Source organism: Manduca sexta, chromosome 22 (assembly GCF_014839805.1).
Source record: "Manduca sexta isolate Smith_Timp_Sample1 chromosome 22, JHU_Msex_v1.0, whole genome shotgun sequence".
NCBI lineage: Eukaryota > Metazoa > Arthropoda > Insecta > Lepidoptera > Sphingidae > Manduca > Manduca sexta.
The window spans coordinates 2,087,107-2,113,788 of NC_051136.1; the positions used below are offsets into that span (position 1 = coordinate 2,087,107).

Consider the following 26,682-nt stretch of genomic DNA (forward strand, 5'->3'; position numbering starts at 1 on the left):
TGTTTCAATGGATTTATTTTCGAAACTTATTTCTTCAAGTATGGTGAAACGAATATAATTTACTTTTGAAATATAAATTGAACGCTTCGGAAATTTCTCGATTGCACCTTGACAACTGTTTGTTTTTGATTGGTTGAAATTTTTCAGGAAAAATTAAAAATCATCCTAAAGGGATACAGTTTGCATTTAAGCTAAATCGTCGAAGTACTGTACGATTATAGTGAAATAATAGTGAGTGAGAGTGACAAGGTGAGTTTATTTATTTATACATGTAAAATTATGTGATTTCAGATGAATATGACAGTTTATTGAGGATATCCGTTATCCGGTATCCACACCATGCATTCTCAACCAAAGGTTCGTGAACTCGATTGTTTCAGTTGTTTAATTGAATTAATGTTAATATAATAGTACTACGGTTGTGTGAAAAGCATATTGTCATCCTGTTTACTGCGCCGTGAAGTGAAACACGTCTAGTATTATTCGTTGAAATAAGGTTTTTTTTCAGATGGCTGTTTTGAGCCGAAAGTTGTGTTTGGTGAGTGCCTTATTGGTGCTCGTCAGCGTGATTGGTGCGGTGAAGGCTGAAAGTGAAGATGTTGATGATGAAGCAATTGTCGAGGCAAGTACTCCCATAAAATCATTTAATTTTAGGTTACTTGACCCACATACATGTAGACGGCAATTTGAACATTAATTCGTTTTATCTGGTTGTAATAGTGATGACCTACATTATTGACAACACCTGTATAATCTGATAGTGTAAGAAGTCGCATTTCAATTGTATCTAACAGGAATTTTCATATTGGTCTGGTAACAATATACATTCCAATACACAATAGTATTTGATTGTAATATGTATACATTATGCACATTTCAAAAGGAAGAGCCTTAAGTTATTCCAGTATTGTCAATGCATATTAATAAGTTGTTTGTATTTATTACCTTACATACAAAATTATGTGATTCCATTATTTCATGTAGTAGGATATATTGAGACAATGGATATAGACAATATAGATACCTAAATTACCAGAGTGTAATGTTTTTTTTTAAATCATAATTTACATTTGGATGTCTTTATTAATAGTAAAACTACATCTATAAATAGTTATTGTTGTATAATTTATAAAGACTGATTTACATGAATGAAAAAAAAACATGAAATAATATGACTGAATAAGGAATTAAAACAAAACATTCTTCAAAACTATCTGAAGGTTGAAAAATCTGGCTTAAGTCATAATTACCATCCCCAGATTGATGAAGATGACCAATACCACAGCCCGCAAGTGAGTGGTGCAAGAGTGTACCTCGCTGAACATTTTGATGATGAAAATGCATTCAAGAAGAAGTGGATCAAGTCTGAAGCCAAGAAACAAGGTGTTGATGAGAACATTGCAAAGTATGATGGTAGATGGGAGGTGAGTGCAATAAAATTATGTAAGATTCTATTAGAATTTATTTTATTTTACATTTAAAGCTATACTCTATATTAATAATGACTTAAATCTGTTCTGTGGTTTAAATATTTATTTGTGATATAATTTAATGTACCATATTTCTCAATTATAATAGTAGAAGGTAGTTTAAAAAAAATTACCAATATAATTGTCTAGATTGAATTTTAATGATGATACATAAATATTTATTGTTTGTTAATCTATATTCCCATTGCATCTATCTGCCTGTCTGAAGGCAATATGCTCTAAAACTACCCAACAGATTTCCATGATATTTGGTACAGAGATAGTTAGAGAACCTGAGAAAGATATAGGGTACTTTCTATTCAGAAAAAAAATATAGTAGCTTATATGCGGGTGGAGCCGAAAGCTAGTATAACATAATAATAGTTCCTATTTAGTGGATAAATTAAATACAAAATGGCATATCTTTTTATATCATGACATACCAGTTTTTCATATCAAAACTAGTAGGCTTACTTTAAAATGTGTTACATTATCTATATTTATTAATTGCTTGATTAGTTTATTAGAGCAAGCCACTCTTATCGCGTTTTCATGAAGTGTGCTTTCATTTACCTGTTACAAATTGTATTTCTTTATCTAATTTGATACACTTTTTGAATAAAATTTTTTTGCTATTAAACATACTTCTCTCTTAGGATATTACTTTATGTATGGCAGCAATTTGGCAAAGATTCATGACTTACATAATGAGACTAGTGGCGCAGTTTGCCACATAGGGCCGTATATCAAAATTTGTTAGGTACCCTTCATGGAACAAATTTTTGACCACCGGCTTAAACTAATATTAGTTGTATAACTAATATTAGTCATAGGTATCTATATAGGTATCGGCCAAGAGAGGTCCCTAAGCTTGGTGGCTCTGTATCATTGAAACAACTGATACGGCGATAGCTGTAAGCCAGCTATCTTACAGCTTTGTCTCTGAGGAGGGCGAAAGAGACACAACTGGTTGTCTATAGTCCATCAAGCTTATTTGTTTCATGTTAATGGATGCCATATATAATAATTTCCCATTCAGAGTAACTGATGCTTTTTTTTTTAAAATACAAATACTTTCAGTTCGCAACAAACAATCTGACACACAAAATAATCGTTTTAAAACAAACAACTGAAAATATTTCCCAGAACTGTCTCCTAGCTAGAGTAACCACCGTAGATATGACACAAAAATATAATAAACTTGTTATTTCCAGATCCAAACGCCAGCCAGGAAGATCTTCAAGAACGACTACGGCCTGGTCCTCACCACCGAGGCGAAGCACGCCGCCATCTCCACGCTCCTGGACAAACCCTTCGAGTTTAAAGATAAACCGCTAATCGTGCAGTATGAAGTTACTATGCAGGTCAGTCGATCCTAACTTTATTTTAAATGGATGGATACCAATTAGACTCGTCCTCTATCACATCATGGGACGGAATGGCGGAGACGAATAGTGGGTGAACTAGTTGGGCCATTGTCTAACCGTTCGGGGCTAAAAGAAGTGAGTGTGTGTGTGAGAATATCTATCAGTAAAGGGTGTCAGCAGTTTGTTATTCTTTTCAGCTACGAGCGGTGATACTTTTCGATCCATTGCGTAAATGAACCAATCAGAATAGTTTTTGATTGATTTAATCTAGGGATCGGATCGAAGATTAAGATTGCGATCGCTTGTTGAAAACGGCCGTAAGTGACAATTGGAATAATGAAGTAGTTACAGGTTACAATACTTTTGCTAACTCATACTAAAAACCCAAAACATTTTATCCCAAGACTAAATAGATATCTAGTTTTTATGAATTCAGCTATAGAGATGAGTTATCCGACACGTTATGTACACAAGACTAAGTATTATGTAGATAAAAAATTATGTATGCATATAAATATTTAAACAGTTACATTTGCCTTCAGATGTATATTATCTTGTATAGATATACATACAAACACTCACACCAATACAAACATACAAGCATACTTGAAAAGTAGGAATGTACGATGACAATCTATCACCGAATAATTTGACATTTAAAAAGGTTATTTTGGGATAAATAATTTCATGGAATAACAAGAAGTCGACAACACAGTATTGTTCCTAATAGTGAACAAAATAATCAAAATCGGTTTAGTAGTTCCTGAGACTAGCGCGTACAAACAAACAAACTCTTCAGCTTTATATATTAGTATCTATAGATAATAATTATTTTTTATTCGTAAATGTCCAGTGTCAACTACACAGGGTACTGATTCTGAATTTACATATCGCCTTATGCTATGACTTTGAAATCCACCCTTCACGAAACTGACTCATGAGTCGGTAATTGGATTTCACATAAGTCACTTCCCGCGCGGCGACTTAACATATTGGATTGTGAATGCTTAGGCAGTTATACAGAAATATGTTTTGACGTAACGTTACTTGTAATGTTATATTAAAATTAATTTCAGTTTGTATATCACTTGTGTGGTCATTTCCTGGAATAAATAAATTTACCAAAAAGTGACCATGAAGGGCTGCAAAGTCTTCGAAACGTCGGGAGAAAACTAAAATAATTAAAACCGCGATAAAATACGAAAAATAGTTTCATTTGAATGTCTAACATTCGCGTAAACATAAGAAATCATTATTAAAAAAAAGTTTAAATTTGCTTGTTTTTGGCCATCAGGAACTGCATTTTCATTTTATTTGCTGCTCTTTTGGTCCCTTGACATTGAGACTTGAAATATTTTTACGGATTACACAATTTTGTCTGGAAGCAGGGGTCGAATCGTGACATCTCGGTTTAAAGTTTAAGTTATAATGAGACTTAACATCTCATGTCTCAGGATAGCGAGCGCAGTCGAATACCAAACAATACTTTGTAATTCAAGGTGTTGGATGGTGTTTCTACTGTTTATGGGCGGTCGTGTCGCTTACCATGAGGCGAACGTCAAGCTCGTCTCGTCGTTCAAAGCAATAAAAAAAATCACAAAAAATATAAGTTGCAACAATGGACCACAGATGCTTTTTATAATAAGTAAAACATTTTGAAAAACCCGTGTGATTAGAATTGTAAAAATAAAACATAATGATATTACGTAGTATAGCGTAAGTGCCGATGCACCTCCCTAAAACTAATGTTGGCGGCGCCCATGAATATGTAACACGCGTTTATGTCACGTCAGTAATTACAGCAGTCCAGGGCCCTTATTCTGTATGACAGTGTAAACGCGTAACGCGGCTGTGTCATGTTATCTTCGTGAAATGTGCTTACAATGGTATTCTGTATGCCAAATCCTATAGTCTTAAACGTGACGCGTTGCGTTACGTGCTTGTTACGCACTGTTAAAATAACGTGCGGGATAGAGAATAAGGCCCCTGAAAGGGGAAAGTGTCCCATACGCAACGCTTCAGCAACTGCGATAAGAAAATGTCTATTAACTTCTATGATTTCCGGACACAGGAACGTCCATAGATCTATTAAAAGTTCCAACCATAGAAATATAAAATATAGCTTTTGTTCGCGGCTTCACCGGCGTGATAAACTTTTTCCGGGATAACATCCTATATCACTCAGGAGTAATGTAACTTTCTCTTAGTGAAATAATTTCCAAAATCGTTTCACTAGTTCCAGTCATTACTCTTTATAATATAAGTATAGATTACAATGTAACTTGGGTCTTCTTTTTTATTATAATTTTAACGAAACAAGCATTCATAAAACTAGTTGAAAAATATCTTCTATAGAAAAATACAAGAAGCCCACTGCGGGCCGCGAATGCAGAATCGATATCACATTATAAATTGCGTCGGCGCCCTTGAATTTGATATTGACCTCGTCGGCGAGTCCACGCGGTACGGGTTGTGAGAGCTATCAGGCTTGAGCAGTTAACGTCAGCAAAAAATTATAGATATATGATTATTATTATTATTAATGTTTTGTAATAACTATGAAATCGACCAATATCGTATAACCAACGATGGTTGCCAGAACTATGACGGCTTGTTACTACAAATCAATTGTATTTTTCTTTCTGTATTATGTACTGTAGCTTATACATTAAACTGATTTTGAAAAGAGCAACACCAGTTTCTCCCCCATTCTTTGGTGAGAATTGCTTTCTGAACTAGTGGTAGAGTTAACATTGACGGATTCTAAACAATATACACATTTTACAGGTTCAAATAAATTCTTTAATTTCATAAGGTAAAGGGGCCCTATTCGATTTTCGGGACCATATCCATCTATTTGCAATTACGGACGTTCTAATCGAAGGACAGTTTTGATAGCCGTTTAAGAGTCGAAAAATTCCGTATAACTTCTTACCAGTGCTTTGAGGGCTCTTCAAACGTTGACAAACCTAATTGCTGCATAATTTAAAATACAATTTTCATTGTTAAGCGTAACAAAGGACCAGATTATATTATGTACAAAATATAGGTGGCCTGTGTGATATAAAGATGGCAAGAAGTCGTATTAATACCTCATTCATATATAAAAAGGCAAATATTTTATTTATATACAGAATGTTACCCAAATTATAGTGTCAGATTAGCCTTTAAAAATATATACGCAAATGCGTTTACATGTATAACGGGTACTAGGCAGAGATGTAACCAATAAACTCTTGTATGGGGGATCAAATAATCAACGGTCGATTTTAATAAACGAAATCAGTCTTAATTTTTTATCGATCCCGAGAATATACCAATCAAAATAAATCATTTATAAGCATGTCAAAAAACGGCCTTTTTGAAATAATTCTCGTAAGAAAATTCATGGGAAATCTAAACTGTCCATAAAAATCACACAAGAATGAATGAATATTACTGTAAAATTTGTTTTTATTGCCAATTTGACTGGCGTCTTCCCACAATTTGGCGTCGCGAGCATACACGGAGGTCTGTGAACCCCTGTATGGCAGAAATAACGTGCATTATCATAAACACAAGCTGGCTGGAGGCCAGAATTGATTTTGGATGTGACGTCGTGGTGCAAAAATAAAACAAGTGATCTATTTTGATGTGATGATTACTGCTTGAGGATCGATGGGAAATAGGGAACTCAAGGCTTATCGAGGTTATTATGGTCCCCCTACCGACTAATCATAAAAAATGACGTGTATGGATTCAGTAAAGATAATGTTAATGCAAATGGAGTGCCGATTGTTGGTACAATGTGTTTAATTGTGTTATGTTTTATTTATATACTTTGTTTTTCTCTCCTTTCATTATAAACTGGTATTGTCTCAATAATAAAATCTTTCTTTCTTTCTTCTTCACAAAAGCGATAATCATAGAATATTCTTTAAAAAAAATATCTTTTTTTTTTATTTATTAACATCGCGTCAAAGTGTTTCAACCGCATCTGACGTTAAGTGGAGTATCCAAATGGATCAGAGATGATTATACCTCGTCACTCGCCAGTCATCACAACTATGCCGGCCTGAATTACGTATGAATTAATTATAATGTATTCCAGGAGGGTCAAAACTGCGGCGGCGCGTACATCAAGCTGCTCTCCCGAGGCACAAACAATAAGGCGGACCTGCGCAAGTTCCACGACCAGACGCCGTACACCATCATGTTCGGGCCGGACAAGTGCGGCAACGACAACAAACTGCACTTCATCTTCAGGCACAGGAACCCCAAGAACGGCACTGTCGAGGAGAAGCACAGCAAGAAACCTAGGTAAGCTAGGTAGCCCATTTCTCTGAGCAACCAAAAAAAAGTAGCCCCAGCAATCCACTGCTATATATAGGCATACTCCGATTTTAAAAAACGTATTAATATGACGAAATTTTAAAGGCAGAAATATCCATGATTATTAATTATTTTTACGTTTTTCTTTCAACTGCGAGAACTAATCACTAACTAGACGTGAATTTAAATTCTTTACTTGCCAATACTTGTTTAGTTACCCAGATTAAAGGTGAAACAAAATGTATGAAAATGGACCTTGAGGTATCGCCTTAACATATAGCGTAAAAAATCGAATCTCAAAAGTAAAGAACAAGATCTATAATATTTACATAGCAAATAAAACTAGTTATTTATTATATAGTAAGTTTTTATTTTATTTATGTATGAAACTGTTTTCGCATTATTGAAAAGCATGCTAACACACGTTGAAACAAACATCGATTAAGCATAAGACCTATATCAATATCTTACTTCATAACACCTATTTCTTCTACAGCCAACGCTTAGACGACATATACAAGGACAAAGAGCCCCACCTCTACACACTGATCGTGCGTCCGGACAACACGTTCTCGATCCTGGTGGACAACAAGGAGGTGAACGCTGGCTCGCTGCTCGAGGACTTCACCCCCCCAGTCAACCCCCCGGAGGAGATCGACGACCCCAATGACAAGAAGCCTGAGGACTGGGACGAGAGGGAAAAGGTAAGCTTAGCTCAACTCTTCATTATTTGTGCTTGTGGCATTGGTGGGGAAACACTTTAAGGGTTGCACATTTTCTGGATGACGATGTCGACAGCATTGGATAATCACTACATAGTATAAAACAAAGTTGCTTTCTCTGTCCCTATGTGTGCTTAAATCTTTAAAACTACGCAACGGATTATGATGCGTTTTTTTAATAGATAGAGTGATTCAAGAGGAAGATTTATATGTATAACTAGCTTTTGCCCGCGGCTCCGCTCGCGTTATAAAGTTTTTCAAGCTAAAGTTTACCGTTATAAAAGTAGTAGTTTCCCGGGAGCCTATGTTCTTCCCAGGGTCCCAAACTATCTCCATACCAAATTTCCTCTTAATACGTTGGGTAGTTTTTGAGTTTAACACGTTCAGGCAGACAGATGCAGCGGGGGACTTTGTTTTATAATATATTTTTAGAACTTTTTAAGAGGAACAATCCCGTCATACATCATTGTTGCATAACTCTAACCGTTTACGCAGCGCACGCAACGGAAGCTCTCATAACTAATAAATTGTCCCCGTTTTTGCAACATGTTTCATTACTGCTCCGCTCCTATTGGTCATAGCGTGATGATATATAGCCTCTATCACTCCACAAATAAAGGGCTATCCAACACAAAACAATTTTTTCAGTTCAAACTGGTAGTTCCTGAGATTAGCCATTACTGCTCCGCTCCTATTGGTCATAGCGTGATGATATATAACTTAGAGCACTCCACAAACGAAGGGCTATTCAACACAAAAAGAATTTTTCAGTTCGAATCGGTAGTTCCTGAGATTAGCCATTACTGCTCCGCTCCTATTGGGTATAGCGTGATGATATATAGCCTATAGCACTCCACGAATAAAGGGCTATCCAATGCAAAAATAATTTTTCATTTTGGCGCGGTAGTTCCTGAGATTAGCCATTACTGCTCCGCTCCTATTGGGTATAGCGTGATGATATATAGCCTATAGCACTCCACGAACAAAGGGCTATCCAACGCAAAAAGAATTTTTCAGTTTGGACCGGTAGTTCCTGAGATTAGCGCGTTCAAACAAACAAACAAACAAACTCTTCAGCTTTATATAATAGTACTAGCTTTTGCTCGCGGCTCCGCCCGCATTATAAAGTTTTTCAGGCTAAAGTTTTCCGTTATAAAAATAGTAGTTTCCCGGGAGCCTATGTTCTTCCCAGGGTCTCAAACTGTCTCCAAACCAAATTTCATCTTAATACGTTGGGTAGTTTTTGAGTTTAACACGGTAAGGCAGACAGATGCAGCGGGGGACTTTGTTATATTATTTAGAACTTTTTAAGTGAAACAATCCCGTCATACATCATTGTTGCATAACTTTAACCGTTTACGCAGCGCAGGCAACGGAAGCTCTCAAAACTCATAATTTTCCCCGTTTTTGCAACATGTTTCATTACTGCTCCGCTTCTATTGGTTATAGCATGATGATATATAGCCTATAGCACTCCAGGAACAAAGGGCTTATCCAACACAAAAAGATTTTTTCAGTTCAAACCGGTAGTTCCTGAGATTAGCCATTACTGCTCCGCTCCTATTGGTCATAGCGTGATGATATATAGCTTATAGCGGTCCACAAATAAAGGGCTATCCAACACAAAACGAATTTTTCAGTTGAAACCGGTAGTTCCTGAGATTAGCCATTACTGCTCCGCTCCTATTGGTCATAGCGTGATGATATATAACTTTGAGCACTCCACAAACAAAGGACTATTCAACACAAAAATATTTTTTCAGTTCGAATCGGTAGTTCCTGAGATTAGCCATTACTGCTCCGCTCCTATTGAATATAGCGTGATGATATATAGCCTATAGCTCTCCACGAACAAAGGGCTATCCAACGCAAAAAGAATTTTTCAGTTTGGACCGGTAGTTCCTGAGATTAGCCATTACTGCCCCGCTCCTATTGGGTATAGCGTGATGATATATAGCCTATAGCACTCCACGAATAAAGGGCTATCCAACGCAAAAAGAATTTTTCAGTTTGGACCGGTAGTTCCTGAGATTAGCCATTACTGCCCCGCTCCTATTGGGTATAGCGTGATGATATATAGCCTATAGCACTCCACGAACAAAGGGCTATCCAACGCAAAAAGAATTTTTCAGTTTGGACCGGTAGTTCCTGAGATTAGCGCGTTCAAACAAACAAACAAACAAACAAACAAACAAACAAACAAACAAACAAACAAACAAACAAACTCTTCAGCTTTATATAATAGTATAGATAGATAATAATATCCATTAAATAGTGGAGAGATACTGTTATTTTGTTATGTAATACCCGTGCGAAGCCAGAGCGGGCCGCTATGTTTTTATATACAACGTTCACAGTTTTTCTGTAGTGTATTAATTATCAGCATTGAACCCGTGCGAAGCCGGGGCGGGCGCTAGTTTTAGATAATTAAACATCGTCACAATATACCTTGACATTTCTAGGACCTCAGTGACTGCTCATTTTTATGTTTAGTTTGCATTTGACATCACTAAGCCCATTCCGTTACACGTATGCCGTGAAAACGCTTTCAGATCGTGGATCCTTCTGCGAGCAAGCCCGAGGATTGGGACGAGGAGGCGCCCGCGCAAATCGTCGACCCCAACGCGGTCAAACCAGACGGCTGGCTCGATGACGAACCCGAGATGATACCAGGTCAGTTCCACTCACTTTATAGTTGAATGGTGTGGCAATGACATAATTGTATACTGCTTAAAAAATGTCTTATTCCAATAGCTCATCGCAATTGTAAATAAAAAAAATATCAGACTTATTATTGTCAGAAGCAGCAGAATAATTTATTTTTTGCTATATGAGATGCCTGACGAAATTAAACTAATTAAGTAGAGTAATATTTATATTTAACAATTAACGTAAAATATTTAACAGTTTTACATCGTTTCGTCCCTATTTCTGTACTTTTATGCCTTTTAACATACTGTCATGGCGCATGAGTCACTTCAGATCAGCCATAAAATGTTAAATTGTATTGTTATGTGCTTGTATCAGACCCTGAAGCGCAGAAGCCCTCCGACTGGGACGACGACATGGACGGCGAGTGGGAGGCGCCGCTCATCGACAACCCTCGCTGCAGCTCCGCGCCGGGCTGCGGCGTCTGGACACCGCCCACCATCCCCAACCCCAACTACAAGGTACATGATGCGCTCTCCTAACCACACATATACATGTCGCATATTTTGCCGTGTAAATACTCACGGCTGAGTTGCAGATCATAAACATACATTTGAGTATATTTGTATTTAATATTACAAATATACTCAAATATTTGCTTCACACACTCACATACACTCACACACATAACTCATACCTAGACCTCTAGTTATGTCTCTAGTTTAATTCACTGTGTTATTAGCTAATAAAAATGAAAATTTTCATAGTCTTATTATGATACTATGAGAAAACAATAAATAATCTATCTAGTTTCCATTCAATGATCTTCCTGATCTGGCCTTGCGGCTTGTGCAAAGATCATTGGTAATAATTAAGTAATGGTACAACTTCATTTATTTTACAATACAATCTATGTTATTATATTTGTATTTTTCTAGAAAATCTGAAACACAAATAATTGGAACACACATAGATTTTTCTCAGCGTCTCGTTTTAAAACCCTCTGGATAATCTCTAACGTGGAATAATATTTACAAGGACAATAGTGATTGGACTTTTCGCAGATGAAAGTTGCCACGACATTAGCTACCAAAAATTCTGCCAACATGTTCGATCAGTGGTGAACAACTCAAAATTACAGTGAAATTAACATCATATTTGTCCCCCAGGGTATCTGGCGCGCGCCGCTGATCCCCAACCCGAACTACAAGGGCAAGTGGTCGCCGCGTCGCGTCCCCAACCCCGACTACTTCAAGGACGACCAGCCGTTCAAAATGACTCCCATCGTAAGTACGAACACTTAAAGAGGAAGAAGGAAGGGAACCTTAGGATGGACCTCCCCCGAGGCAATTCTTGTGCGCTAAATCTCCATACCGAATGCACGCCCATGCACAGGGGACATTTGTCGCGGCCCTAGACACACAGTTGAGTGTGTATATTCACATTGACGCCTATAAAGGCTCGCGAACAGTTCCTAGCCTTAACCCATTCTAAGAGGTTTCCTTATCCTTCCCAGCTATCCCCTCCCAACTTTCCTCCAGGATCCTGCAGTCGCTAAGCCGGGGGATTCCAGTATCTCATTCGCGGGTTTCCCCCGGTGTTGACTGCAGGGTCCGATACACAATAAAAATGCCTTAGGATGGACGGAGGCCTTACAGCTGAGTTACAACAGAGGAGTTACAGCCATGAGGTGTACACACTGGACTGTGTGCCTCGGGCCGCGGCAAATATTCCAGCGTTCATTTGGTATGGAGACCGAGCGCAATTGCAAAGAATTGGTGGGGGGGGGTACCTTTAGTTAACTGACCTAATACTGATGCAATGGGCTCACTTAGATAATCTCTCATTCCAGCACGCGATTGGATTCGAACTGTGGTCTATGTCTCCGCTGCTGCTGTTCGACAACATCATCGTGACGGACGAGCTGGCGGTGGCTGAGGAGTGGGCACAGCAGAGCTTCGCGCTCAAACGAGCCAAGATGTCCAGGGACTCGGTGAGTACGAATATTATTTCTATAGTTATTTAAGTTGGGTTCAAAATGAAACGGGTGTTTGAATGAATAAAAGGAGTCTGACATGGTATTACGCTTCAAAATTACGAAATCTGCGATAGTTATAATGGATCGATTTTTAGTTTTCATTGCCATATTAGAATGCAAAATGTTTGGGTATAAACAGCAGGTATAATGTTTGGATATTATCACGAAAATAGTAACTCAATAAACAAGTTATATAAATTTAAAACATGATTTTTTTTTAAGACCATATCATACAATAAAAAAAATATCCATTATGTTAGAGTTCATATTATGGCACATTAGATTGTCTTTTACTACTAATCATGTATCAACAATAATTATCACATTATTATACAATGCCATCGTTATAACACCGAGTTGAAACGTAGAAAACGCTGTGGGGTAAGATGTTGCGCGCCATGAACTACAAGCCGCAGTACTGGGCTGCGTACGCGCTGTACGTGTCCGTGCCCGTCGCCGGCTACATCTACTGCCTCCTGCGCAGGGCCAGGGAGGTCGGTGCACTGTAGAGCCAGTGGGCCTGCTACGGGGGCAGTAGAATATTAGATGCTAAGCAATATAACTCCGAGTTTTACGGCAATTTTTAATAAACGATGCCAATCTGAGATCATATCTTGAAAAGTAACAAATCCTGTCATTTGTAAGCGTGTCAAGGAAAGCTTTATTCTGATAAGTCATGTTTTGTAATTGATCGAAACAGGGAGCGATTGGTACCGTTTATTTGGATGCGGTTAGTCTATGAAGTATTGGAGTGTTGATGCTCGGTATAGTTCGGTATTTTGATTGATGAATTTGTGCTATTTCATTTGAGAATGTAAGCAGATTTTGTATTTACAATGCGCTATGATATTTAACCAAACTGGTTGGTATTTTTGTAAGATTGTGGTTCTAAGAATGTGTTACGCGTGTGTTGTGAACTTAAATGCTAGTTTGTATATTCCATTGTAAATAGGCTCATAAGCACTAATCCCGCACAAAATCCATTAACAGCCGACAGCTACATAGACCATCTACCATCAGATGAGCCGAAGACTCCTTTGTCTTACAAAAAAAAACCTAACCAACGAAAAAGATGAGTTCAGATTTGTCGACTGAGTTTAGAAAACATTAAACTACCTCCAACCCCCTTTCCATCCCCACCACCGTAGTACATGACAGTAGTGGCTAGCGTTCCGTTTACAGGACTCGTTTCTGGAGCGCGGGCTGAAGTTCGCCGGCGAGAACCCGTGGGTGTACGCCATCGTCATCATCGGCTCCTTCGTGTTCGTCGGTATAGTGGCGTACATGTGCTGCGGACCGAGATCGGTGAGTGGTTTTGAATGGGTTTAACGGTCCTGTGGAAGTATTGGCAATAGGAGGTGGAACAGTGAAGATCTGAGTAAGACTGTCTTACAATAGGTAAGAGTAGATGGTAAGTGACAATGGGAAACGTCAGGTATTTTTTTATCTCTGATTTAGGAAGTTTTATCGTATGCTAATGACGATGTGCTCCATATGTGTTCTGTGATTGATGCCTACTGATTTCTATTCATACTCGAATCAGTGATTGTGGAAGTGTGGAAAATTCTTAAGAAATATAACAAAGGATTGAAAAGAGCTGAATTTAAGGTAATATCATTTATCGTTAAGAAAAACAATTAAACTTCATTATAATTTATACGCTATAATAAAAATTATCTTTATCACGCATAGGACCCAGATGCAGACATCAAGAAAACTGACGCGCTCGTCGACGAAGATCCGCATCAGTCTGATGGGGAAGGCGAGGGGGACGCGGAGGGAGAGGTCGAGGAGGAACAGAAGCCGCAGGAGAAGCCCAGCAAGGCGGACCTCGAGGGACCAGACTCCGAGCCGGAGACCTCCAGCACTACTACAGAGGTAAGGTGGAAGTACCCACTTCTAAGAAGTTGGCCTTAAAATATTTTGGGGGAGGCCTATAATAGTAGATTTCCATGCTGAAGACGAAAAGGTGTACTAGCAAACGGTAATAAATTATTGTTGGCTAAATGTTCAAAATAATAATGAATTGCCTGACAAACATATAGGTCAAAAATATGATCTTGTAATATGGGATCAGAATGCAAAAAGCGTGAGATGCAGAGGTTGTTATTTATGGGATTATAGTTTTCATTAAAGTTAAAATAGAATATGAGTCATTAGTATTATTAGGCGTACTAGAATTTTTCTAAAAATTGTTACTGCTAATTGATTTATAATATTTGTTATGAGTACGAGACATTGACGAAATCACTGATATACATTGGTAGCCTTTATATAAAAAGAAGTCCGTCTACAAAGCTTCGTTATTTATAGGACGCGCCAGCAGAGGGCGCAGGCGCGGGCGACGGGCCCCGGAAACGGAAGCCGCGCAAGGAGTAAACTCATCACAACTCCATGGCGGCTCATTACATCTGGCGCTTTTGGTAAACGACCGCCCATACATTCACTTATTTACATATATCGGTGGGTAGCATAGAAAAGCTACTTTAATAAATATTTTCTATGGTAACTAAGTTTCTACTATTAGATAAAATATCCAAATATTGACTATGGTAAAAATACTATTGTAGAGGAAAATATGTGTACAATGGTCGATTGTTTTTTTTTTGTTATTAATCCTTCAATATAGCAATATATTTCACCAAACTATTAGTATCATTACATTTTACTTCATATAGAAATAATATCACTATCAGATAGATATAATATGACAGAATTTATCATCAACGATATAATAACAAATATGTAATAAGCTTCAATACATATTCGCGTGTTAGGTAATGTACGAGGTTAGGTCTTTATCGAAAGTATTTGTTTTCCACAGTGGCAGCACTGAGGGGGCTTTATTTTGATGAAAAATTTTTACTAATACATAAAGTCTATAATGTATGAACGTATTTATGATGCTGAAGTTCTTATAAGATTTTTTTAGTAAAAAAAGAATTTTTTTTATTGTTCAAGTTAGACAGGGGAGTGTTACTTTGCCTAAATCTTCTCAAAATTGAATTGTATAATTTTCCTTAAATACTTTATTACAACTCATATATTCTTCTCTCGTACGATAAATAACAGCATTTTTTGTATTCAGTTTCAATAATTTCAACAAAATAAGGTCCCCTGTATTATGTAAGCGCCTTTAGATAGTTGATTGACGCGTTTTTGTGCGCGTGTTCGCTATTTAGATAATGCATTTTGTGTATCCTTGTGTATTCCCTGCATAAGTATGCGGTGTACTAAAGCATCCTGTTATAGTCGTTATTTCCTAATTCTATCTAATAACATTTAGTCTGGCAACTTTTAACACTTTTGATAGAAGCATTCGAGGTTATGTTGCCATCAGTGTCTCCGCGTACATGGTAATTTACCATCTACCGTCCAGGAAAGAAGATATTACTTTGACCGTGTCTAATTGACTGTATTGCTAATGTATTCATTGCATTTGCTTGCGAGGAATTCCCATGAATGAACTCGAATTACAAATTGTTGATGTTTTTTCAGTTACCGCCTTATTACGGGCTGGTTTTACTTAATTTTTATTCTTGCAACACGGTTATTCGATTTACACATGGAGACACTGGTTGCCGTCAAAAAATTGCCATAATGTTGCCAAATAGCACTGCATCTATATGTTCTAAATTATATCTAAAAGCGTTTTTTCGCAATTTTAAAAGGAATTTTGTTGTATTTATATCGGTGCGTATGACAAATATTGGACCAAATTACGTTCCAACATACATGCAACAATCATACGGATGCTTTAGTACAAGGCCGCGTTTAGTTTGATTAGCAAACATTGTCTCGACTTCAAATATAGATGTGTGTTCAAATTGTGTATATCTCGCGTCGTCATAATTTCACATGTGTGTTTCGCACCCTTAGAACTAAAGTGACCTGACTCAAAATTTATATATTTCCTGATTTTGTTAAAAAACGACCATCCAAAGCATGCTCTGTAACCCTATTTCGAGAAAATGACCAAATTATTGAATAGAAGCAGAGATTCTCACTTGCGACGAGCGATAATTCATTAGCTTCTGTTCTGCTTTCAAATCTTTTTTATTTGTTTCCTACAAAACGTCTTTTTTGAGTTAGGTCACCTTAGTTTTAAGAGTGCGGTTTGTACAAAAGAGCAAATATCGACATAATAAATATGTCTCAAGCTATTTTTAGTCGACTTCTGTCCTACCAAAGATGCTAACGGCGTAAGTACACGGCGGTGTGAGTGGTTTACGAATTAAATATGTTTTGTAACTAACAATGCATGCCAGAGTTCCTGGCCCACCCTGACATGTCTCAAGTCCATTATCATGTTTGCTGGTGGTAGGATATATTTTTATATCTGCCCGGATAACGACAACCGTACACAATTAAAACCCGCCATTGTGGCTCACGTAAGTGTGTCGCGTTCCGGGATTAGCCTGTGTATGTCCGGGTCCAACAGGCCGGCATAATTGTGTCGACTGACGTGGAGTAATCATCTCTCGTCAGTCGACATTTTATTGGTACCCTCCTAACTTACTTCAGGTGAAGTGGGGTCACTTTGTCGGGTAAAAAATACTTACATAAATTAACCATTCTACAGTATTACTGAATAATTTATGTGTATAGTTAACTAAAATATAACTTAAACTGAAGCATCTGTCGAACTAATTAATATTAAAAGTTTATTTGTTCCTATGTATACTACTGCCTCTTACTACATATATGTATATTGAAAATGACAAATCACCCGCATATTGTGAAAGTGTGTTAGTGTTTCGCACCGCCGTGATATCGCTTTTACGACTGGACCAATGCGATGTGAACAAACGAACGGGGTGACGGTATTATTTACTTAGATATAGATAGGCGGAATCGAGTTTGTGTATTAAACATACTTTGATAGTAGGACATATATCCAAAAGGATAGCGACGATCGTAAACAATATTTAAATCCAATGTGTGTATCCGAAGTGGCCTGCATAATTGTGTCGATTGGCAAGCGATAATATCTCTTAATACTCAATGCATAGAGTTCTGGTTTGCATTTTGTTGTTTTTATATTTATATCATAGATTATTTTCTTGTTATAACAAAGTTAAATCGCAAGTAATCTAAAAGTTGCATATGCAAACTCGTTCCGTTAATTCCCCTATACGAATATTGTATCTGTAAGTAGCCCATACTTCTCAAATGATTGATTAATGTAACAACTGTCCCTGTGTTTATTAAGATATCCTGCATTCTACCTGTATTCTAGATCTGTTAGATATCTGAAACAATGTTTATCTATCTTATGAACTGCTTGACATATTTTGATGAAGTTTCCTTAATTATTGAAGAAAATTTGAGATTTACTTACCGCTGAATACACAAATCATTGTTTTACATATTTTTTTATATTAATTTAGAAATTTTGATAGACCTAAAATAATTTTATTATCAACTCCAAAACTAAGAGTTCTTTAAATTTTAACTGTACTAACACTAATTTATTTCAATAATATATCAACATAAATGCAGGGATGGTTGTGAAATGTTTATTTATTATAACTACATATTAATTTATACTCTACATTGACTGCAGATCGCTCTTTCTTATTCCCTATAGAAAAATACAAAAAGTACAAAATTATATATATCAGTCAATATTCATCACCAACATTGACTTAAACTAAAACATACTAAAGTATTGTCATGTTAAAAATATCTCTATGTACTGTTACAATCAATACAAATACACACTACAATACAATTTAATATTAGGAATTATATCAACACTGGCATAATTGAAGCTATGTTTGAAAAACAATGTATGAGTTTTTTGATTACCTGATTTTTTAGTCTCTATTATTTCTTGATGTTTGCGCAATCACCGATAAATAAATGGTGGCAGCAATAATATAAAAAAGTAAATATTTTATTCATAAAACTAATTAAAAACACCATCAAGTGCAGTGTCATGCTAAGAAGATGAACTTTCTGTAGTGAATAAGAGAAAGAGCTATTCCAATAACAAAACACTGACTCGAGGAATCCTTAAATATTTGACTTGGTCTTATTTATTTTTTTATAAAACCCAAAGTTCGATTAGATTCTTGGTACTCTGTACCATGTGACATGGCCGGAATAGCGTCGTAATTAATTTCATATTCATCAAAGATCTAACATGTGTACACAACACAGTGCTCAGTAATAAAAAAATCAATCGTATACAACAATTAATTTGTTAAAAAATCAAAGTTCACAACACCACAAGCACATAACATCTCCAGCACGCTAGCACGCTCCCAGCATTGTTGCCGCGTTTCCCATTTAATTAGCGGTAATGTACGGAACAATACGGCTCGTGCTATTGTTCTCAATTTCTCTATTGCACCATACATTGTTTTACTTTTGCACAAAGCTGGGTGCTAATTCTATAGGACAAACTGATGTCAGTATGAAACAGAGTCAATACCGTCCAATGTATGATATGGTTATGATTTTATGAGCAATATGGCCGTGTACCATCATTGAGAAAAGGTATAGCGACGATATATTTAATTAACAAAAAAATAAAAAGGCTACTCAAGTTTTGTAATATTTTTAATGTCATTTTAATTCAAACTCTCCTTCAAAGGCAAGTGAAATCCCTCGAGTCAGTGTTCTTGTTATCGCAGTCATTCTGTTATTATGTAAGCAGCAACGGTTGCCGGTGGCCAGTTGCAATTGTCCGCCGGCAGTCGCTGCGTTTGTGAAAAGCATTTTATTTTCGTCCGTAAGACTATGTGTGATAGGTAAATGTTAATGATTATTATTTATATGAATAATAAACTGAACTATTTGTAATTGTGTTGCGTTTTTAATTTCTTAGAGAATATTCATTTACTGTGTCCAAATTGGGCTCCTTCAGGAAAAACGTAATGTAGAATCTATTGGAACGATTTACAGACCGCATTAATGCATTTTTTTTTTGAAAAATTTCACCATTCACTACTGATCGTAAGTAACTTTTTTTAGACATAGTTAACCATGAACATATTTACATTAAAATGACATTTTAAATATTTAGAAGTACAGTCAGCTATACAAAGACTTCAATCGAAATATTGATATTTCTTTATCTTTTAAAGTAAACCTCTGGAGGTTATTTTATAAAACAAAATTGTTAATACCGAGACAGTTTTAATGACGATTTGAAATTTCGAATTTGTTCAGCTACTTCTGTGGCAGTCGACATGTTATATTTCACAATTGATCTGATAACAAAGCTGATATTTTTTTATTACGTATGCTTTCCCTTCGGTTACTTTTTATCCAGAGACGGGGCAATGAGGAAGATACAACAATAAATGGCATATAAATAATAATAATATCAGCCCTGTATTATATACTTGCCCACTGCTGAGCACGGGCCTCCTCTACTAGGGAGAGGGATTAGGCCTTAGTCCACCACGCTGGCCTAGTGCGGATTGATAGACTTTACACACCTTCGAGATTCCTATAGAGAACTTCTCAGATGTGCAGGTTTCCTCACGATGTTTTCCTTCACCGTTAAAGCGAACGATAAATTCACAAAGAATACACACATGATTTTTTAGACAAGTCATGGGTCATGGGAACCTGCGGACATTCGTCTCGGCAGTCCGATCCACACCCTACTAGGCTATCGCCGCTTTTTAGGCATATAAATATACCCACAATATTGTAAGTGCGCAGTACGTCGGAGTATCCTGAATTATCTCAAGTGGAATGCACTTACATTCGCACCAAACATTACTGATAACATTTACAAACAGGGATAAAACGAGGAAAATTACTCCGTATCTGTAGAACGAAAAAAAAAATCAGTACCCGCATCTATTTGAATTCTCTTGTAATAAATAAATGAACTGGTTAAATTGAGTAAGTATACATAGTACGTGATCATTTGACTATCTCAGTGGCTTAATTGTACCTTGATATTACAACAGGTTCGACACCCAGGTCGGGCTAACTGGATTTTCTTCATTTTACCCCGAAGTTTATCCCTTATACTCGACATTGCTATAAGCTCGCCTCCTATCGTATCATGGGACAATTCACACGGCGCGGCATAGTGAGTGGGCTTGTTGCCCCTCTGCCTACCATTCGGCTAGAGGCGTGAGTGTATGTGTGTAATAGCTTGACTCATTTATTCACTAAATCCATCCAGTAGTGCATTCAGGAAATAATTTCGGGGGCGATCGGACATGTGACCTTTTTTTGTCTTAGTACCTTCGCTCTATCAAACAATATACAGAAAATGTATTAGGATTAAACAAAATAAAACAAAAACAGATGAGACAGAAACATTTCTTGCCAACAATTTTGTTACATATATGTATTTCTTTTGATAAATACTCAAAAATTAAGTATTTTATGGATTTTAGTGGTGTGATAATCATTTAAAAAGAGACAGTCGCATCCTATTTTCAGGAGTTCTTTAGTGCATCTTCAAAATTCCAGTTCTTATACTAATTAAACTGAGACCATGCCGACACTACGAAATTGAAGGCATATAAAATTATCGTTGAACAAACATTTTTTTTAAGAATAGATAACCTCTTTTGGAGTCGGTAATAAATACTTAAAAACGTTAAGTTTTAATTAACTTACTTATCTACTTTTTTAGACATTTAAACGCTCAATAAATTCACATGATAACCCAAAGCTTACCTATACCTAATCATACTTTATTATAGGACGTATTTATGGCCCGTCTAAAGAAAGTTAGGACTTTAGCTAATATATTATATAAATTATTGATAGATAAGTTAAGTATAACCTAACATAAGTTTTGAACACTCCTATTCATCCCATAGTTTATTAAGTTTGCAAATTGCGTTAAAATTCGTAGTAACACCTTGCGGAGTTTAGTCTGGACATAGAAAAATTTCACAGATTGGTCCCCTAATGCAACAAGCAAGAGTAAGATAGCTGATACGGAAAACACAAGAGTAAACGAGATAGATATCTAAACACGAACGGGTACCGTAACATAGATTAAGAATTTGAACTGTTGAGCCGAAGGGACACATTAAATAGGGAATAAAGATAAATACAAAGATACTTAAGTACAGTTTATTGCATTGTATAATATGTAGTCAAACGAAGGAAAACAATCGCATAACATTATTGTGCCCTCGGATTACGATTTATGAATTAACAAATTTTACTACATGGAAAACAAAAACTACGGTTATAGTTAAAATTCGAGTAAGAAAATATAAACTGCGAAGTTAAATTAAAATTCCTAAGCAAAGAAATAAGTAAGGTAGTTTAAAAGACATTGGTATTCTAAATACCCTCTGCAAACTAGAATAAACAAAGTTTTTTATTGCTGTTATTTGTTTTTTGTCTTGATTGAGCTATACTTTTAATTTGAAAATTAAATCGAATATCAATAAATTCGTCGACTATACTTTGAATCAAGTGCATGCGATGATTGAATGTAGGGATCTGCAATTTTGAATGTTCATCAAGTGATTCAAATATGTTTGATAATATAAAACTTTTCATTATACGTATTTTCAGATTATTGATATCCCGTTTATTTTCAGGATCCATACCTTTTATAATAATATAAGGTTTGATACAATATTCTGATTTCAAACATATTGTAAATAAACTTTCTGATGAGAAGCATAAACCATTCATATCCCGTATTGAAATAAATTTATGATACCACATCTTCTGATTAGTATATAATGCATCAACACAAGTTTCACATTTAAGGATTCTTGTCAACTTCCTGGCTATTAAACCAGATATATACCCTATTATTTGTTTTATGATGTCCGTACAATGTTCTTTATTCAAAATATCGGCAAAAATGGCGATATTCTTTAGAATGCTAATATCACTATACGTTTTAACATCCAAAATATCTTCATCGTCATAACCATGAAGTGGCGATGAAAAATTGATACTGAAAACTCCTGATGATGAACTAGGCAATATAGGAATATATTCTAGAGATATGTGGTTACCACAAGTAGAACTACGCAATAGTAAGTGATTGAAAATCTTTTTGTACATTTCTTTAAACTGTTGGGGATTTAGATTTTTAGTTGAATTACATTCAAATCGGGTTAGGCCAAAATAAATTTCATGGTTGCTTTGGATCAAGTTGTATGTGGCAATATGAGGTAGTAAAGGAGACCTACCAGTGACATATGACATGTAAATATATTTTAAATTTTGAATACAAATTAAAAAACTCAAAAACCCAATGTTTGCTGTACTTTCTACAATTGATTTTTTCGTTACTTTTATTATTGACCGACCCTTTATATTCCACTTTACTTTATTTAAAATACGTAAGGACAAAATATATTCTTTAGCCTTATCTAAAAATACTGATATGTTACCAAAATTATGTGGACTGATGGGTTGTTTAAAATTTAATTGATCTGATGAATTAAAAATGTCAAACAAGTCATTAAAAATCGAAACAAATTCGACTGTAGCTTCTATATCTTTAATTGTGGATGATAGAATTAATTGGTCGGATAATTCTAAAACATAAGCTAAACTTCTGCTGAACAATTGTGTAGATAATTTAATCTTCATTATTTCATTTCGGAAATTAATATGTCGTTGGGAAGAATTATTTGTAAAATTTATTTTTTTACTTGTCTGGAGTTTATCTAAAGCAGAGATTAATTGCCATCGTACTTCATTGTCATGTCTGTTAAAAATTATTCTTTTAGACATTAAAGTATTTCGAACCAACTGTAACATATAAAACGGATCATAAAATATTGCAACTTCATTAGGACAGTCAGGGTGACGAAACGTACTCTTTAGATTATTCGCATTGCTCAAGTCACAGCCTAAGCGATTTGCAACAGTTAAATTATTCCCACAACCGTCAAATGTAACACTCACTACCTCAGCGCCTGAATAATAACACTTTGTGATACATGTATTTATCAAATATGCTTGAGTTTCGGCAGAAAAAGTTTTTACAAAGAAATAGCCCACTGGAATTTTCCAGTTTTCATTAAGAGCTACCAATATAAATACACATACATGCGTAGGAATTTCATTATCAGTATAATATCCAATACCGAAATCAACTAAATCGGATTTTTTGCTACTCCATTTAGTTGGACGTCGAATAATCATTTCGTCCAGTATAAGGTTGAATAATATTTGTTTACCTGAGCACTTCTTTTTTAAGAGATCAAATGCTTGCTTTGTAAAACCAGGAGTAAAGAAAGAATTTTGAAACCACTTTGCCAACATCCTTGGATGTGGCAACGCAGTACTAAATATGCGTCTGATGTATTTGTAAGCAGCAGGAGAATAAAAATTGAGGGTAACGGCAAATTTTCTAAGAACTTGTGGATACTTTTTGCGATATGGCTTCTTTGTATGTTCTCTGCGATGCATTTTGTTAACTATATCTAAAATTTTAGTCTTTGATTTTAATTCTGTACACAGTTCTTTTGAAATGTAATTTTGTTTATTCAATATTTCTAAAATGACTGCCATGCTAGCAATTCTTTTTTTCGGTCTTTTATTTTTTTGAATACGTTTTTTCTTCCTTTGTATTTTCTTCCTTTTTGGATTCATATTATTTATATGTAACGTAGGCACTTCTATTGTTGGGCATACTATAATCTCTTCTACATCCGGGGTGGTACCATTATACTCAACTTTACGGTAAATTGGACCGTTATAATCATCACGTTTCTGAAAATAACGAAAAAGTTTACAGTTAGATCATGGTTAATATAAAATTATGACATATTTTTAACTCAATCGAAAGGATTGTGCAATGACATTGCACTTTGGGATTCGAACATTATGTATATAAATCAATATTATGTATGAACTTATTTAATTTATTAACCTCTACTATAGGAACTGCACTCTTCTTAAGTAATTTACGCCCTTGACTTGAAATATATTTGTGTTCTTCGCTAAAATGGTTGCTACAAACTCTACTACTTTTTGACGGTTTCCAGTCGTATTCCCTTCTTTGTTCACGCACAGCTGCAATCCATTCCTGTAGTGCTAATGGATTAGTCGGAAACCTACACAGAACAAAATTTGTTATATATTTATGTTCGGAAAATGTTAAAATGTTATTACAAACAAGATTTCGATATATGCCTATGACGTCGCATCTATTATTTTATTCTATGTCCATACACGGTGCACCAGACGCGCATACGGTATCTCTGTCAAACACCGTGTAAAATAAATGTTGCCATCTCACTTATTGTTTTGGAAATAATTACAATTTGGTGTAATAAATTCATTAATTTTCGCACACTTACATGTGATATGAGATCCCCTGCGTTTTATTAATTTTTGCATCGTAATTTGTGCACTTTCTGAACACGCACGACGGCATTTTGCTAATATTATGTCACGCGATAACAGCTATCACAGACGTCACGCTCGCTGCAGAGTCGAACGCAAACTAGTTACTAACCGTCCCAATTGGGTCGTTTTGTGTATTCAGCTTTGGCGCATGTTGTACCGTAATGATTTTCTTGCGTGTTATTTCTGTCTGTATTGAATGGCGAATACATGAATATGTTTGACGTCGCGTAGACTTAAAAACGTCCCAATTGGAATTTGGAATAAATAATTTAGTCAATTATGACTTAATTTCTATTGATAAACATTTAGGTAGGAACTTTTAAAGATACTTACTTAAGTACTTACTTAAGGATTTTTATTAATTTAATGTAGGTAACAGCTATTCACACACCTAATTATAAGTAATTAGAAAAGCTTAATCAATAATGTGACCTCTAAGTACAATATTAAGTGGGGAGGTTAGGATTTATAATAATCTCGTAAAATAAATTTTTTTTATAAAAAAAAAACAACTCATGCCTGTATTCCCGAAGGAACGGCAGAGATCTAACTAGGGCACAATTTTTCGTCAATTGTGTTCCGTCCCATGATATGATAAGGAGCCATATTATTCCGGACTATTATTAAGAATGATTAAATAAGTAAGTAATTATAACAATTGACAAATTCGAATCCGAGACATCAAAGCGGAAGTCGTACCGCGCACGCAATATAATACGCACCAACGCGAAGCGCGAAGAGTGAGAGAACAGTTTGTGAATTTTTTTGTAGGTTTGTAGGGGCTAATCTGGAACTACTGAACTGATTTATATTTTTTTAACCCTGGAAAATATAAATATTTATAAAAAGTCACAGTTTTATAAAAAAATAAATATTACAAGGACCCAGGTAGGTACTATTACTGAATTACAATTTATAATTTTCTTTGTAAGTGTAAGTAACCTAAAACAAATTTAGTAAGTATATCAGGTAAAGTCAGCAGTACACGGAGCAAATTTATATTTTATGAAATATATTTTTAATATTCTGAGCTGAAAGTTTATGCCTCTGCCCACGGCACGCTAAACTTACTTTTAGCCTTTAACCAGATAGGAAAACGTCTCGCGGTCGTTGCGGTATTGCACGCAAATTTCTATCTCAAGTTAATCGAGAGAATTTTAGTACTTACCTAATTTAAAAAGTTATACATATCGTTACAGTTTCCGGGGACGTAATATTACAGGTTGTGCTACCACTAGACTCGTGACGCGAAACCCTACATTTTAAATTTTAACAGTATTTTCCATAGCTTAGCTTAGCTGGCATTGCATGGACTGCGAGCGTAGCTATATTGTAGGCTGTTGACTGAGGTCGTAAAATATGCATTCGTTGCTAAGATCGGATTGGATCTTAAAGAAGAAAATCAGGACATAATTATGTCACTAATTAAAATAAATCGGTTATGCAAATGCGATGTTGAATGTTTACACGATCCCACGAAATATTCTTAATGCGGACATTAAAAATATAATATTATGCAACTTATTGCTTTTCTTTGGCAAATATTTTATCATTTAAATAGAAAATAAACAGCAAATATCTGTCTCTCTGTTTTTATGGTTGTTGAATTTTTAATGGATAAGCCGTTTTATGTTATTGATATAATGCTGTCTACAACAGGAATGGACGGCGTGGACTAGTGCTTCGACTGTTAAATAGAAAACCGACGAGAAGTTTTTTATTCAACGATTTACTATTCAACGAGATTGTTGATTAAACCAGTTACCAACCTCATTTCGATGTTTATTTTTTTCTTTAGAACCAAA

At 35.7% G+C, this 26,682-nt stretch overlaps 1 protein-coding gene across 2 annotated transcripts; it reads left to right on the plus strand.

Annotated features, from left to right (window-relative positions):
* The first annotated feature begins 92 nt into the window (after window positions 1-92).
* On the plus strand, window positions 93-19,370 carry LOC115452543 (calnexin). Of its 2 annotated transcripts, none has more exons than XM_037441210.1 (13): window positions 93-249; window positions 509-622; window positions 1,260-1,424; window positions 2,684-2,833; window positions 6,927-7,135; window positions 7,644-7,851; window positions 10,422-10,542; window positions 10,897-11,039; window positions 11,688-11,804; window positions 12,371-12,511; window positions 13,739-13,861; window positions 14,249-14,434; window positions 14,870-19,370. In XM_037441210.1, exons 2-13 carry the CDS (start codon window positions 509-511, stop codon window positions 14,933-14,935), a joined length of 1,743 nt encoding a protein of 580 aa, XP_037297107.1. In that variant the 5' UTR covers window positions 93-249; the 3' UTR covers window positions 14,936-19,370. The 2 variants fall into 2 exon arrangements, with proteins under 2 accessions (XP_037297107.1, XP_037297106.1); XM_037441209.1 differs by having other exon boundaries at window positions 115-357.
* Window positions 19,371-26,682: the final 7,312 nt, after the last annotated feature.

What these genes read in the sequence shown, in the direction of transcription:
- LOC115452543 (XM_037441209.1), top strand. An exon ending in TGTGCTGCGGACCGAGATCG is followed by an intron (nt 13,862 to 14,248) that starts GTGAGTGGTTTT and finishes TATCACGCATAG; the next exon opens with GACCCAGATGCAGACATCAA. An exon ending in CCTCCAGCACTACTACAGAG is followed by an intron (nt 14,435 to 14,869) that starts GTAAGGTGGAAG and finishes CGTTATTTATAG; the next exon opens with GACGCGCCAGCAGAGGGCGC.